A 16133-nucleotide genomic window follows, 5' to 3' on the forward strand; every position below is an offset into this window, starting at 1 on the left:
GCGTCTGCCTTCGGCTCAGGTCATGATCCCAGAGTCCTGGGATCGAGCCCCGCATCAGGCTCCCTGCTCAGTGGGAAGCCTGCTTCTCCCTCTCCCACTCCCCCTGCTTGTGTTCCCTCTCTCGCTGTGTCTCTGTCAAATAAATAAAATCTTAAAAAAAAAAAATGCTTTCTCCCTATTTACAAGAAAAAGTAAAAACACAAATTTAAGTAAAGCACTGCCTTTTAAAAATAATAATTTATTTAAAAATTGAGTCCCTTTGATAACTAATAAAGGTACCTTATTGTATCCTTCTACACATATGGAAATTAACATGACCTTACAATGTTGACAGCTTGAAATAAAACATAAAAAAAGTCAGACCAAATTAAAAACCATAATAATCTTTTATTTAAATGCATTCAAAGAGGCATTAATTCTCTGCTTCCCATTTTGATGATTTTCTGGACATATCTGCTTAAGTTCTTTAAGTAAAGAATCTACATTTGAATATTCTTTCTGCATCTTTGCAAAAGGTCATCATTAATCTTAGAATGAAGGCTGCCTAACATTGTTCTGGTTGACAGGTCTAACTTTTGAATGATAGTGACCTTTCCTCTCAAAATTGAGTCCAAAAGTTTATCAGGTGCTTCACTCCCCAAAATTAGTAAGATATAATTGTCTTGAAGTTTTGCAAACTGAAAATTTCACGTAAGTTTGAGGCAAACTCATTCGCTGGTAAAAACTGTCTGAATTGATACAAGACTACTTTTAACCTTTATTAATCTCATATAATGTGAACATTCATATATTTTGCTACAAACATTAATGTGTTTGATAATAGAGTATTGCTCCAGACTCTGCTGGATGGTGTTATGTAATATATAGTATACGTACTCTATTACTTTTCTAAAGTTCAAAAAGTTCTAAATTCCAAAATGCATTTGACCCAAAGGTTTCAGATAATGAAATGTGGACCCAATAATTTTGAGTGTAGAGGGATACAGTGGGATATTTCAATTACCCTTACTATTCATATATTTATTCATACCAAGCTTCTCCAAGTGTCTGTTTTTATAAAATATGTGTGGGGTATAATTCTGTTTGTATCTTTTTCTAAAAAGTGCTCACACTTTTAAAGTAGCTCAAACAGAAAACTTCACATTATTTTTGCTTGACCTGCTACTCAAACTACTAACTTCTTCCTTTTTACAAATTGAAAATAACATAAAATTAACTAGACAGTTTAAGATATTATATGGCTTGGTAATTTGGGAAATGGGGCCTCAAATTCTTTTCCTGCTAAGTCTATGGATCCTTTCCTGCTACAATTGCGTAATTATGGCAGAGACCACACGATCTTCAAAGCCTAAAATATCTCCTATCTGGTCTCCTTTCCAGAAAGTTTGTTAACCCCTGCTCAAAGTCACTGTTCAGCTGAGGATGGTACTAATATCTGTGACTATCTGATAGCTATGATTTTACAAATTGAAGGTGGTTTGTCTGCATTTAGGGCTTACAGTATGTATAGGCAACATTTCAAAGGCAAAGACAATAGCTGCCACAGACTGACATTCCCTTTCTGTTTTAATTAATTAACTAATTAATTAATTAACATAATCTCTGCACCCAGCTGGGGCTTGAACTCACAACCCTGATCACATGCTCTACCGACTAAGCCAGCCAGGTGCCCCATTCCTTTTCTGTTTGAATGTGGTCTCAACTGGTCAAAATGTTAGATTGTTGGCCAGATCCAGAGGGAATGAAGTATGGTATTTGCTGATGATATAAATCTGGTCAATGAATTCATAAGGTAAAGTTAACTAATTTTCCCACCTACTATAAACATACAATTCCCTGGAAGGGAATCCATATACCTTTACATTTATGTTGATATGCAGAATTACAAAGAGGTTGGGAAATACGGACCTTACAAATTATTCATAGTTCATGTGTGTTACTTCTTGAAAAGATTATCTCCTGCCATCTTTGACAAAGACTTTCCCAGCTCAACTGTGGCTCAATAAACTTTTATTATTTTTTGTTATTTATTTTTATTCAAAAGAATTTGTTTCCCTATCACAAAAATTAGATAATCACACCACCAACAGCAGCAAAGTCCATAGAGTTACATTGATGGTGGAGAGTTCACTGGGTAGTCCCAATGTCCCAAAGGTCATGAAGGAGAAAAGAAAAGGAAAAGAAAAAATACTCAAAACAAATCCAAAACCCATGATGACTTTGGGGAGAGACATCACATGACAGTTTGTCTTCTCTCATTGTCAGCTGCAGATGTATTTCAGCAGGATCAAATACAGTTTAACTTGAGTAAACCCTTCATACCAACTCCAGCACCTAATTGGGGGGAAAACAGGGAAAAAAGAATCAGTTTAATAAAATCATTTTAAAATATGGAAACAGTTTAATGAATCTTTACTGTATTGTAAATGGAGAACCAAATCAAGAAAATTGTCCTAACTGCTAAAATGCTAAAGAATTTGAAGGGATTAGACATTGATCCTTCCTTCCTTTCAATTCAACAGTTGCAGGAACTCTTTCAGATTAGTTAGCTCCACAGTTAACTAGGGAGCCTTTAAACTACATAAAACATACAGATAAATGAACTGGGTGATAGAACAGTTTTGAAATTTATGTTGGTATCTTTCCATATTCTTAAAGAAAATTTTAAGTATTGCTGCTCAGGATTTTAATCTATTTCTTTTTTCCACGGATAAAGAGTTTATAGCAATCAAAGTATACAGGACCTAAAACTTGCCTTTTCCTAGCGCTTCATTCATTTTCAAGTCAATCATCTGATGTCAAGGTATTGTGTTAGTTATGACAGTTCAAGTCCTATCTTGTCATACAAGAAAGTTGTCATACTGCTAAAAGTAAAAATAAGCAGCAGCAGCAATGATCAGTTATAAAAACAGCTGAAGAAATGTCTAAGAAAGGACACAGAAGCTGAGGACAATTATAAGATACTGTCAAAAGGATTATGTTTGATGGAGACTGCAGTTCTAGGTGGAAAGAACTAAAGGAGCAACTTTCCCCTCCTGCTGTGCTAAGGCTTAACTTGTACCTGTGCTTCCATGATGCCTTTTGTCTTTATATTTGGCAAGTAGCCGATTCAACAAAAGAGGTCAATGCCGTTGAACAAAATCTTAAGAGCTGTCACTGAGATTCTATAAGTACATGTGTAGTTTTGAGCTTTCTGCAGATACGTTAGCAATCTCAATTGCCTCAAAGGCCAAACTTGTTGAAGAATAAGGTGCAGCTTTTTCAATACATGCCTTGCCATGAGAATAAAGAAAAACTGAGAGACTACAGAGAGCCACATAAAACAGAGACTCCAAGACCTTCTACCATCTTGCTTGAGATTCCAGAACATAATACAATCAGTTCAAAAGCCTGGCTTTAAGTTGCCCATGGCTCTCTAGTGAGGCTTTCCAAATAGAGAAACTAGCTGTATAAAAAGGAGTATACATGTAAATTAGTATGACCAGCTAACAGTGTGGTTCTGCTTTGAGTTTGCTCAATTCATCACCATAGGACAATGTGTTAGGCTTGGATTTGCTCCCTTGGTTGCTGGGTCATTCTCCACTCAGGATGAGTGGAAGGAAGCCACAGCAAAATTAATGCTAAGTGGCAGAAGACAGATACATATTATTTTTAAAAGATCACTTCCTGGGCGCCTGAGTGGCTTAGTCGTTAAGCATCTGCCTTCGGCTCAGGTCGTAATCCCAGGCTCCTGGGATCGAGGCCCGCATTGGGCTCCCTGCTCCGCGGGAAGCCTGCTTCTCCCTCTCCCACTCCCCCTGCTTGTGTTCCCTCTCTCGCTGTGTCTCTCTCTGTCAAATAAATAAAATCTTTAAAACAAACAAACAAAAAAGATCACTTCCTGATATTTCTGTATCAGCAGAGAATATGTAGAAAGAACTGGCACCCACAGAACTAGTGCTAATCAAACTCATGTACTAAAACCCTCTCCCCAAATGGTGTTTTGGTTAAAAAGTTCACTGCTTAGCTCAAGATTTACTTATATAGTGTGTCATGCTCAAGTGCTAAATATCCAATAGTATAATCAGATAACATTATTACTTCCTTGAGCTCCTAACTACAAAGAAAAGTATGTGGAAACCTATGTATAAAAAATTTGTGACTGAGACTGTGTGCCAAGAGACATTTAAATTTCCAAATTAAACTAATGGAATGATCACATGATCAATTTTCAGTGAAACCCTAAAATACCTTTTCTTCCCTTGGCAACTGAGGAAAACCCTACTTATCAGGGGAAGAAAAGGAAGACAAACATGAGGAAGAGAAGAGTAAAATAAGACCAGATATTTTTAAATCTGGCGAATGTCCCAGCATCCTCTGCTCTCTCTTGGACTTTGTCCACTGACTACACCTGCATAACAGAAGCAGCAGTGCTTGGCCCACAGTGAATACTTAATAGTCTTTATCTATTTTTCATTCTGACCAACTATCAATCTATTCGACATTCATATAACCTCCCCTCAAAGCCATTTCATACGGACAGAGACCCATGACTTGGAATGATCTCTAAGGCTTTAGTACAACTCTGTATTTCCATGTTATAGTCTGTTAGAATCTAAAAATGGATCTGAATTTAAAATGAAGATGTATACCATAGCTTACCTTAATTGTACCCTGACTGTTAGCAGCAATCAGCACATTGGACTCCTAGAAAAGAATAAGAACTTTTAAAGTATAGAGAAGGACTTCCTGGAGGGAAGTCCAAGAAAATAATTTCCTTTCACCCTTCTTTTTTCACGTCACCCTAAAACACCAATAGAATCTAAAGTGGAGAACCAACTTTAACATGTTTTAACTATGAATTTTAAACACCAAATCCCGTATTTTGAGGATTAAGTTTGAATAAGAAAAATAAAATTTGGGGGCGCCTAGGTGGCTCAGTCGTTGCGTGTCTGCCTTTGGCTCGGGTCATGGTCCCAGGATCCTGGGATCGAGCCCCGCGTCAGGCTCCCTGCTCAGCGGGAAGCCTGCTTCTGCCTCTCCCACTCCCCCTGCTTGTGTTCCCTCTCTCAATGTCTCTCTCTCTGTCAAATAAAAAAAATAAATAAATAAATCTTAAAAAAAATAAATAAATAAAATTCGAAACAGAGTAGGAAAATTTCAAATGTAAAGAAAAATAAAAGAAAAATAGATTACCACTGGAAGGAAAACCAAGAGAAACAAAGACTGAAATAAAACCAAAAAATGAGAATAATTTGAGAAGAACAAAGTGCATAATCCTTTCCACAGAAAACTCTCCCTTCAGTCCTTTTCCTCTCATGAAACAACTGATGTAAAATGCTATCATTATCTCTGGCATAATCTCTATGGAGAGCTATTTGGTATCAGGAAACCACCAAAAAAAAAAAAAAAAAAGTGACTATTCATCTGGCAGAAGAAAGGCTATGTTTCCTTTTAATTATTCAATCACTCAGTATATGCATTTTTAATAACTTTGGTGATTACTTCAATAGAATTTATCTATTGAACATATCTATTATATTCTAAGCCTTAGGAAAAACCATTTCTCTGAAGAGTAGGAAGGGTGGGAAAAGGAACGGACAAAACTGAGTTTACCAGAGAGAATCTCATTAAGTAAGAAGAGTTGGGGCATGCTTCCTATTGGAAACAGAGAGTCTAGTAGGGCTCTGGAGCTTGGAAGTATAGAGAAGTCTTTTTGCTTTTCAGAGTAGGCTGCTAAAAGGGTTACGGTAAACAGATTCAAAACTGACATAGAGGCCCCATGGCTGATGGAAAAGACCAAGTCCAAATAATACCTATGAGAATCAGATAAAGTGATAAAACCTCAAAGAAAGATAGGTTCTGCCTGAATATCCTACAGGCTTCATGACAAAGTGAGAAAGAGAAGAAAGAAATTGATTTGTATGCCGGGAAAGTTAATTTAGCCAATATGAGTTAAACTTTAGTTTCTTTGATATAAGAAATCTGTGCTCTATAAACTTATACATTTCTATTTTTTAACTTTTCCTTTGATTCCTAGTAAAGTGACTCTTGAAAAATGCTCATCTGGTTGCTACTGGTGTAAGAGAAAATAATTTCTTCCACTATCCCCAAAATTTTGAGAATCAGAATATTCCTTGGATGTAGTCGGTGGTAAGAGCATCAATGGTCACAGCAGTATGAAGAAGTAATAAAGAGATGTTTTTTCTGGGGGTGAGCATGGGAATCGCTGATGATGGGGTTCAGGAAACACAGCCCCAAAACATGGCACCTTGACATATTTGAATATTTTAAGCTGAAGGAGTCTGAGAAAACAGCACAAGCAGGAAAGTCACTCTGATCTCCCACTCACTACCCTTTTCCCCCTGAAACAGGTCATAAAACCCTCATGTGAGAGGTGCCTTCCCTATACTCAGAGTAAAGAAGCATCCTTATCTCCAAAGACAAAGGGACACCAAGAAGAATCTGAACAAACAGGACTTGCTAAGTTTCCCCCAACTTTCAACAATTACCTCATACTCCTTAATCTATCCACATTTCTACACCACTACCCACTCTTCATCACATCTAGCATAAAATACAAAGGTCTGTTTCTTTGGGTCTTCATTTCCTTATGAAGGCTCCCAGGTCATGTAAAACTTCTATTAGATAAATTTGTATGGTTTTCTCCTGTCAATCTGTCTTGTCTAGTTTTTAGATCCAGCCAGGGACCCCAAGAGGGTTAAGGAAAACTCTTTCTTCCCCTACAATGATACGTTCCTGGCTGAGGTCTTCCCTTAAATCAGCACATTTATTTTTGAAAACAGTAACACAAGTAATATAGTACTCACTACAGAATTAGTTTCAGTATTTACTTTGGGGAGTTATAGGCTACTTCTGGGACCGAGCATAGAATTAATATTTCCATATGGGGGTGGAGGTGGGGTGAGGGGGCAGGAAGATTAATTTGGGATTCATTTACTCTTTTAGCTACCTGAATTAAGAAACTAGTTTGAATGAATTTGGGGTATCATTAGGCAATATAATAACTCACTCTGAGCTGGTGAAAAGGCAGAATTTCTATGCCTGCCTCAGAAAACAACAAAAGAAGCACTGTGTGGTATCATATGAATTTCTTTCTAGAAAGAATTTAAATAAGCTATGTGATATCACAACTGCAATCAGTGGACCCAGAAATGATTCTTCCATGAACACCATCCAGAAATGAAGCTACAAACAGCAATGATCAATCTAATTTCTGCTTGAGGAAAGACTCCAGTCTCAAAGAAAGCAACTGCAGTCACCAAGAATTACTCCCTCTGCTATGGGAACAAACAATGTCCGGAGGATGAGAAATGTATAGCCTAAGGCACTCTCTCTTTCTGCCATTTTGGTTCTAGTCACCTTTAATACGAATGAAGAAGGCAGAGAAAGCTGGTGGAGATAAGGACTCACTCTGGGGGGGATCTACCTCTACAAGTTACAGACCTTAAGAATTCTATAATTCACACTTCTAATTCTTAGTGGGAGGAAAGCTTAGAAAAGCATGGAATATTATCATACAGTATGAAAAATTGGGCTTAATACAAATAAGAGAATCTAATCTAGTTAGATTATCCAATAAGAGGCGTTTGAAGTCTATACAATTACTAAGCTAAACCAAAGAAGGAAGATATCTGATAACTCTCCAAAATGAATAATGTTGTTCCTAATCTCAGGACTATCATGGCATTAATAGATGGTACCATATTACATGCTACCAGAGGGTTAACTCGAACATCTTTTCCTGTGGAAATAAACATCTCATTTACAAATAAGCCAACAAAGCTGCCCAGCTGGAATTGCTCTGTGGGACTAATATATAGGTGACAGGGTGTACTAAGGATTCTTAGAAATACTCAAAACTATTCAAATTAACAATGAAAGAAAAATAACAGCTTTACATCTCAGTATGCCCCTCCCTCTAAAGACCATGAACTTTTATTTTTTATAAAGATTTATTTTAGAGAGACAGAGGGAGTGTATGCCAGAGCGGGGGTGGGGGTGGGAGGTGGGGAGAGGGGTGGAGGGAGAGGGAGAAAGAATCCTCAAGCGGACTCCCTGCTGAGCAAGGAGCCCAACACAAGGCCTGATCCTAGGACCCTGAGATCATGACCTGAGCCAAACTCAAGAGTCAGCTACTTAACTGACTGAGCCACCCAAGTGCCCCAAGACCATGAATTTTTAAAGGGATTTAGGATTAAACTTTTAGCCAAATATTAGCATAACATAAATTAAATTTTGCATGGAACAGAAAGATAAAACCAGATATTTTACTTCAGCAAAGAGGTGTGGAAGTGATAAGCACAAGATTATTACTATAGTTTCTGAGTGATTCTTGTTTGCATTTTGAATAACTGGTAATTCTTAGCTGTAGCCAAAGTCTGCCACAGCCCTAATGTACATAAGTTTACTTGCTAAATAAAGTGCCAGCCAGTGTCTCATTATTTTTTTCTCTCTTTCTTAAAAACTGGTGGTTTAGACAAACAAAAAAATTGGCAGTTTTGGGGCACCTGGGTGGCTCAGTCGTTAAGCGTCTGCCTTCGGCTCGGGTCGTGATCCCAGGGTCCTGGGATTGAGCCCCGTGTCGGGCTCCCTGCTCAGTGGGAAGCCTGCTTCTCCCTCTCCCACTCCCCCTGCTTGTGTTCCCTCTCTCACTGTGTATCTCTCTGTCAAATAAATAAATAAAATCTTTAAAAAAAAAAATTGGCAGTTTTGCTACAAAACTCTCTTCAGGGTTAAGCTAATAATGTACCTACTATTTTCTTCTTAATACAGAGAGATTAAAAAAGATAATGGAAAAAATAGCAGTAAGTCTTTTATAAAAATAGAAGACATATAGGGCGCCTGGGTGGCTCAGTTGGTTAAGCGACTGCCTTCGGCTCAGGTCATGATCCTGGAGTCCCGGGATCAAGTCCCACATCGGGCTCCCTGCTCAGCAGGGAGTCTGCTTCTCCCTCTGACCCTCCCCCCTCTCATGCTCTCTGTATCTCATTCTCTCTCTCAAATAAATAAATAAAATCTTTAAAAAAAAAAATAGACATATACACAAACATATACCAACTTGCTTAAAGTCAGTGATACTATACTAACAAACTAACTTATACTGAAACAAAACTAGCATCTACTGGAACAGTTTTCTCTTAGCTAGCTTGAGTATAAAAGTGCCATTATAATCAATATATTACAATCCTAAGCAAGCTCACTTAGTTTGCAATTGGAGGATTTATTCTTAGAGATTGACATGATTTTGAATGTGAAATAATTTTACTATAGAAATGAATATGTTAAATAACTTCCATTTCTGCTTGTGAACAGAGTAAATGGAATGGATTTGCTGTCCTACTATAAGCAACTAGAAAACTGAACAAACTACATAAGACAACACTGGATAACAGGCCGTATAGGACTATGATCCTTATAAGAAGGGGAATCCTATAATTGCCCTGGCTTTCTGCTTGGAGGCGACTTCTGAACCACAAAGCAAGAAGGGGAATCCAAACAGAGGAATCTATAAGCAGACCATAGCAGACTCACTAAGTCGAGGAAACAGATACAAGTTCAGAGTATCTGTAGGGCAGCTGAAGTTTGTAGGCCAAGTACCACAGGAGAAAGTTATATTAAAGTAGAGCTCCAGGGGGGCGCCTGGATGGCTCAGTCATTAGGCGTCTGACTTTGGTGCAGGTCATGATCCCGGGGTCCTGGGATCGAGCCCCACATCGGGCTCCCTGCTCCGCGGGAAGCCTGCTTCTCCCTCCTCCACTCCCCCTGCTTGTGGTTCCCTCTCTCGCTGTGTCTCTCTCTGTCAAATAAATGAAATCTAAAAAAATAATAAATAAATAAAGTAGAGCTCCAGGAATCTGCATGGGGGTCTGTCTCTTTGACTGTATGTTGTTATAATAAACTACACATGAATAGGATTAAACTACACAAGGCCAGGAAAATAACAATGAAGAGGGAAAGTACAACTACTGACAATCTATAACATTATCCAACGCCAGACCTCATACAGAGTTAGGAGATGTTTGAGCTTTGAGCAGCCACAGTGAAGAAACCTCACTGAACCATTTAGCGCATTTAGCACATAGTAGTGCCTTATTGGTAAGGCTAAATTAGCATTAAAGTAAATGTTTCTCTAGACCAGGGATCAGCAAACTATTGCTTACAGGCCAAATCTAGCCTAATGCCTATATTTTGTACTTCAGTCTTAATGGAACATAGCTGTGATAATTTGATCATATACTGTTTACAGCCGCTCCAGCACTAGAATAGCAGAATGGAGGAACTGCAACAGACACCATACGGCCTGCAAAGCCTAAGATATTTGCAATGTGGTTAAGAAAATGTTCGCTGACTGCTACTCTAGAGTCACCCTAATAAAATTTAAAAACAAGTGTCAAAAAAATCAAGTTTATCTCCAAAAACAACTTTCTATCAAAACAAACTTTGGGGCGCCTGGGTGGCTCAGTGAGTTAAGCGTCTGCCTTTGGCTCGGGTCATGATCTCAGGGTCCTGGGATTGAGCCCCCCCAGGGCTCCCTGCTCAGTGGGGAGCCTGCGTTTCCTCCCTCTGCCCCTCCCCCCACTTGTGTGCTCTCTCTAATAAATAAAAATCTTAAAAAAAAAAAACCCAAACATTAATACTCTTTTCTTCTTATATCTGATTAAAAAAAATTTTTTTAAGTAATCTCTATACCCAATGTGGGGCTTGAACTAACAACCCTGAGATCAAGAGTCACAAGCTCTACTGACTGAGCCAGCCAGACACCCTCAAACTCTAATACTCTTAAAAACATTCAACAAAATCCAGACACTCAACAATGAAGCATTTACAATGTACAGCATTCAAGAGGCAAAAAGCATGACCCAGGGGGAAAAAGAAAATCAATGAATAGAAACAGATCCAGAAATGATAAAGATAATGGAAGCAGCAAAATGAGGATTTACAAAGCAGACAGAATTATACTCAAGTATTTAAAGGAAACAATGAACTTAGTAAGAGAAATGGAACACATAATTATAAAGACCAGATGGAATTTCTCCACCTGAAAAGTACAGTTATCTCAAATGAAAAATTCACTGAATGGACGTAACAATGGATTAAACAGTAGAGACTAAAACATCAATAAATCTGACATGGGAAAAAGAAAATCCAAATGGAAGCAGAAGAGAAAAAGACTGGGAAGGTAAAAAAAAAAAAAAAAAAAAAGATTAGTATTTGTGTGACCATAGGACAATATGCAATCTAGTAAATGTGTAATTGGAATCTCAAATACAGGAGAATGGGCAGAAAAAGTATATGAAGATAGAAAGTTAAAAATTTTCCAAATCTGAAAACCATAAAATACCCACATATACCACCACATCGACACACATCATAAGCTACTAAAAATGTGTTAAGAAAGAGAAAATCTTGAAAACTGACAAAGGAGAAACAGACATTACATACAGGAACAACATCACCAATTTGTCATCAGAAGCAATGTAAGCCAATAAAACAGTATCTTTAAGGTAATGAAAGAAGAAAACTGTCAATCTAGAAATATTATTCAAAAGTAAAAGATTATTTTCAAAAAAACTAAAGCTGAGATAGCAGCAGATCTGCACTGTAAGAAATTGTTAAAGAAAGTTCTTATACCACATGAAAACTCAGATCTGAAAAAAAAGATCAAGAGTGCTGTAAATGATCAATATGTGGGTAAAATATACAAGATATCTGCTCTCTTGTTTTTTAATTTTCTTAACAGATCATTGTCTGTTTGAAGCAAAAATAATTATCAATGCATTATGGTTATCATAAACAGAAGTAACATATATGACAGCAAAAGTACACAGGATAAAATAGGGAAACAGAAGTATACTGTTGTAAGGTTCTTCCATAATGCATAAAGAGGTACAATCTGAAGACAGACCATGGTAAGTTAAATATGAATATTAAAAACCTTAGAGAAACCAGTAGAAAAGTAAAGAATTAGTATAGCTAGTAAGCTAGTAAAGGAGATAAGATGAGTTATAAAAATAATAAAAAAAGAAAGGAAAAAAGGAAATGAGGAACATGGGGACATAGAACACATAGAATAAACAGAAAACAAATAGCAAGATGATAGACAAATATCCAACCTTACTGATAAGAAAATGTAAATGGTCTAAATACTACAATGAAAAGGCAGAGATCGTAAGACTTGATAAAACAGCAAGACCAACTCTATGCTGTCCATAAAACATACTTTAAATCTTTTTATTTTAAAAAACAAAGATACAAAGTAAAAGGAGAGGAAAATGTACCATGCAAATATTAATCATAAGAGAGCTGGAATGGCTCAGGGTATCTGGGTGATGCAGTCAATTAAGCATCCAACTCTTGGTTTCTTCTCAGGTTGTGATCTCAGGGTTTTTGTGTTGGGCTCAGTCCACAGTCTGCTTAAAAAAGACTCTCTCTCCCTCTGCATCTGTCCCTCCCCACCTCCTCCGCTCATGCCCACACACACATTCTCTCTCTCTTCAAACAAATATATAAATCTTAAAAAAAAAAAAAAAGAACGAAAGCTGGGATGACTCTCTAAATAGCAGAAAAAGACCTCAGGACAAGGAATATGAGTAGGAATAAAAAGGGACATTTTATAATTAAATAAAGGTCAATTAATTTTAAAAAATCCTAAATGTATATATATCTAAAACTAAGCTTCAAAATACACAAAGGAAAACTGATGGAGCTGAATGGAATAGATAAGTCCACATTTGTGTTTGGACACTTCGATACTTTTTTTTTAAAAAAAGATTTTATTTATTTATTTGACAGAGAAAGACACAGCGAGAGAGGGAATGCAAGCAGGGGTAGTGGGAGAGGGAGAAGCAGGCCTCCCGCTGAGCAGAGAGCCCAATGTGGGGCTCGATCCCAGGACCCTGGGACCACGACCCGAGCCGAAGGCAGACGCTTAACGACTGAGCCACCCTTCTGTCAACAATTCAAAGAATAAGCAGAGAGAAAATCAAAGATATAGAAGACTTGAATAATATTATCAAATTGAGCAAATTAATACTTAGATAAACCTCACTTAAACGGCAAAAAATACACATTCTTTTCAAGTGCATGTGAACTATTCACCAGGACACACAATGTGCCAGACCATTAAACAAATCTCAGTAAACTTAAAAGACTGAAATTATGCAAGTATGTTCTCTGACCAAATGGAACCAAAGTCGAAAACGGTAACAAAAAGACACCTTAATTTCTTTCATGAGTATTTTATAGTTTTCTGAGTACAGATTCTTTGCCTCTTTGGCTAGATTTATTCCTAGGTATCTTACGGTTTTAGGTGCAATTGTAAATGGGATCAACTCCTTAATTTCTCTTTCTTCTGTCTTGTTGTTGGTGTATAGGAATGCCACTGATTTCTGTGCACTGATTTTATATCCTGCCACTTCACTGAATTCCTGTATGAGTCCTAGCAGTTTTGGGGTGGAGTCTTTTGGGTTTTCCACATAAAGTATCATATCATCAGCAAAGAGTGAGAGTTTGACTTCTTCTTTGCCGATTTGGATGCCTTTGATTTCTTTTTGTTGTCTCATTGCTGTGGCTAGGACTTCTAATACTATGTTGAATAGCAGTGGTGATAGTGGACATCCCTGCCATGTTCCTGACCTTAGGGGGAGAGCTCTCAGTTTTTCCCCATTGAGAATGATATTCACTGTGGGTTTCTCATAGATGGCTTTTATGATATTGAGGTATGTATCCTCTATCCCTATACTCTGAAGAGTTTTGATCAAGAAAGGATGCTGTACTTTCTCAAATGCTTTTTCTGCATCTATTGAGAGGATCATATGGTTCTTATTCTTTCTTTTATTAATGTATTGTATCGCACTGATTGATTTGCAGACATTGAACCAACCTTGCAGCCCAGGAATAAATCCCACTTGGTTGTAGTGAATAATCCTTTTAATGTACTGTTGGATCCTATTGGCTAGTATTTTGGTGAGAATTTTTGCATCCATGCTCATCAGGGATATTGGTCTGCAATTCTCCTTTTTGATGGGGTCTTTGTCTGGTTTTGGGATCAAGGTAATGGTGGCCTCATAAAACGAGTTTGGAAGTTTTCCTTCCATTTCTATTTTTTGGAACAGTTTCAGAAGGATAGGTATTAATTCTTTAAATGTTTGGGAGAATTCCCCTGGGAAGCCATCTGGCCCTGAGCTCGTTTGTTGGGAGATTTTTTATTACTGCTTCAATTTACTTGCTGGTTATGGGTCTGTTCAGGTTTTCTACTTCTTCCTGGTTCAGTTTAGTAGTTTATACAACCATTTCTTCCAGATTATGTAATTTGCTGGCATATAGTTGCTCATAATATGTTCTTATAATTGTTTGTATTTCTTTGGTGTTCCTTGTGATCTCTCCTCTTTCATTCATGATTTTATTTATCTGGGTCATTTCTCTTTTCTTTTTGATAAGTCTGGCCAAGGGTTTATCAATCTTGTTAATTCTTTCAAAGAACCAGCTCCTAGTTTCATTGATCTGTTCTACTGTTCTTTTTGGTTTCTATTTCATTGATTTCTGCTCTGATCTTTATTATTTCCCTTCTCCTGCTGGGTTTAGGCTTTATTTGCTGTTCTTTCTCCAGCTCCTTTAGGTGTAGGGTTAGGTTGTGTATTTGAGACCTCTCTTGTTTCTTGAGAAAGGCTTCTTTGCTCATGGATTGGAAGAACAAATATTGTGAAGATGTCAATGCTACCTAGAGCAATCTACACATTCAATGCAATCCCCATCAAAATACCATCCACTTTTTTTAAAGAAATGGAACAAATAATCCTAAAATTTGTATGGAACCAGAAAAGACCCCGAATAGCCAGAGGAATGTTGAAAAAGAAAAACAAAGGTGGCGGCACAATTCCGGACTTCCAGCTCTATTACAAAGCTGTCATCATCAAGACAGTATGGTACCGGCACAAAAACAGACACACAGATCAATGGAACAGAATAGGGAGCCCAGAAATGGACCCTCAACTCTATGGTCAACTCATCTTTGACAAAGCAGGAAAGAATGTCCAATGGAAAAAAGACAGTCTCTTCAACAAATGGTGTTGGGAAAATTGGATAGCCACATGCAGAAGAATGAAACTGGACCATTTCCTTACACCACACACAAAAATAGACTCCAAATGGTTGAAAGACCTCAATGTGAGACAGGAGTCCATCAAAATCCTAAAGGACAACACAGGCAGCAACCTCTTCGACCTCAGCCGCAGCAACTTCTTCCTAGAAACATCGCCAAAGGCAAGGGAAGCAAGGGCAAAAATGAACTATTGGGACTTCATCAAGATAAAAAGCTTTTGCACAGCAAAGAAACAGTCAATAAAACCAAAAGACAACTGACAGAATGGGAGAAGATATCTGCAAATGACGTAGCAGATAAAGGGCTAGTATCCAAAATCTATAAAGAACTTATCAAACTCAACACCCAAAGAACAAATGACCCAATCAAGAAATGGGCAGAACACACGAACAGACATTTTTCCAAAAAAAGACATCCAAATGGCCAACAGACACATGAAAAAGTGCTCAACATCACTCGGCATTAGGGAAATCCAAATCAAAACCTCAATGAGATACCACCTCACACCAGTTAGAATGGCTAAAATTAACAAGTCAGGAAATGAGAGATGTTGGTGGGGATGCGCAGAAAGAGGAACCCTCCTACACTGTTGGTGGGAATGCAAGCTGGTGCAGCCACCCTGGAAAACAGTATGGAGGTTCCTCAAAAAGTTGAAAATAGAGCTACCGTACAACCCAACAATTGCACTACTGGGTATTTACCCCAAAGATACTAATGTAGTGATCCGAAGGGGTACATGCACCCCAATGTTTATAACAGCAATGTCCACAATAGCCAAACTACGGAAAGAGCCAAGATGTCCATCAATAGATGAATGGATAAAGAAGATGTGGTATATATATATACAATGGAATATTATGCAGCCATCAAAAACCACGAAATCTTGCCATTTGCAACAACGTGGGTAGAACTAGAGGGTGTTATGCTAAGCGAAATAAGTCAATCAGAGAAAGATATGTATCATATGATCTCACTGATATGAGGAATTCTTAATCTCAGGAAACAAACTGAGGGTTGCTGGAGTGGTGGA

The 16133-nt window shown here is 37.7% G+C and overlaps 1 protein-coding gene across 6 annotated transcripts in view; it reads right to left on the reverse strand.

Moving 5' to 3' along the window:
* Window positions 1-367: 367 nt before the first annotated feature.
* The window catches only part of COP1 (COP1 E3 ubiquitin ligase), a 264311-nt gene continuing 248545 nt past the window's right edge, over window positions 368-16133 (reverse strand). For all 6 annotated transcript variants that reach the window (XM_078078001.1, XM_036117242.2, XM_078078000.1 and 3 more), the window contains 2 exons: window positions 4642-4686; window positions 368-2334 (listed from right to left, as the gene is read on the reverse strand). In XM_078078001.1, the coding sequence (XP_077934127.1) occupies window positions 2317-2334; window positions 4642-4686 (63 nt within the window). In that variant the 3' untranslated portion in view covers window positions 368-2316. The remainder of the gene's footprint in view (window positions 2335-4641; window positions 4687-16133) is intronic.

Source organism: Halichoerus grypus, chromosome 7 (assembly GCF_964656455.1).
Source record: "Halichoerus grypus chromosome 7, mHalGry1.hap1.1, whole genome shotgun sequence".
Lineage (NCBI taxonomy): Eukaryota > Metazoa > Chordata > Mammalia > Carnivora > Phocidae > Halichoerus > Halichoerus grypus.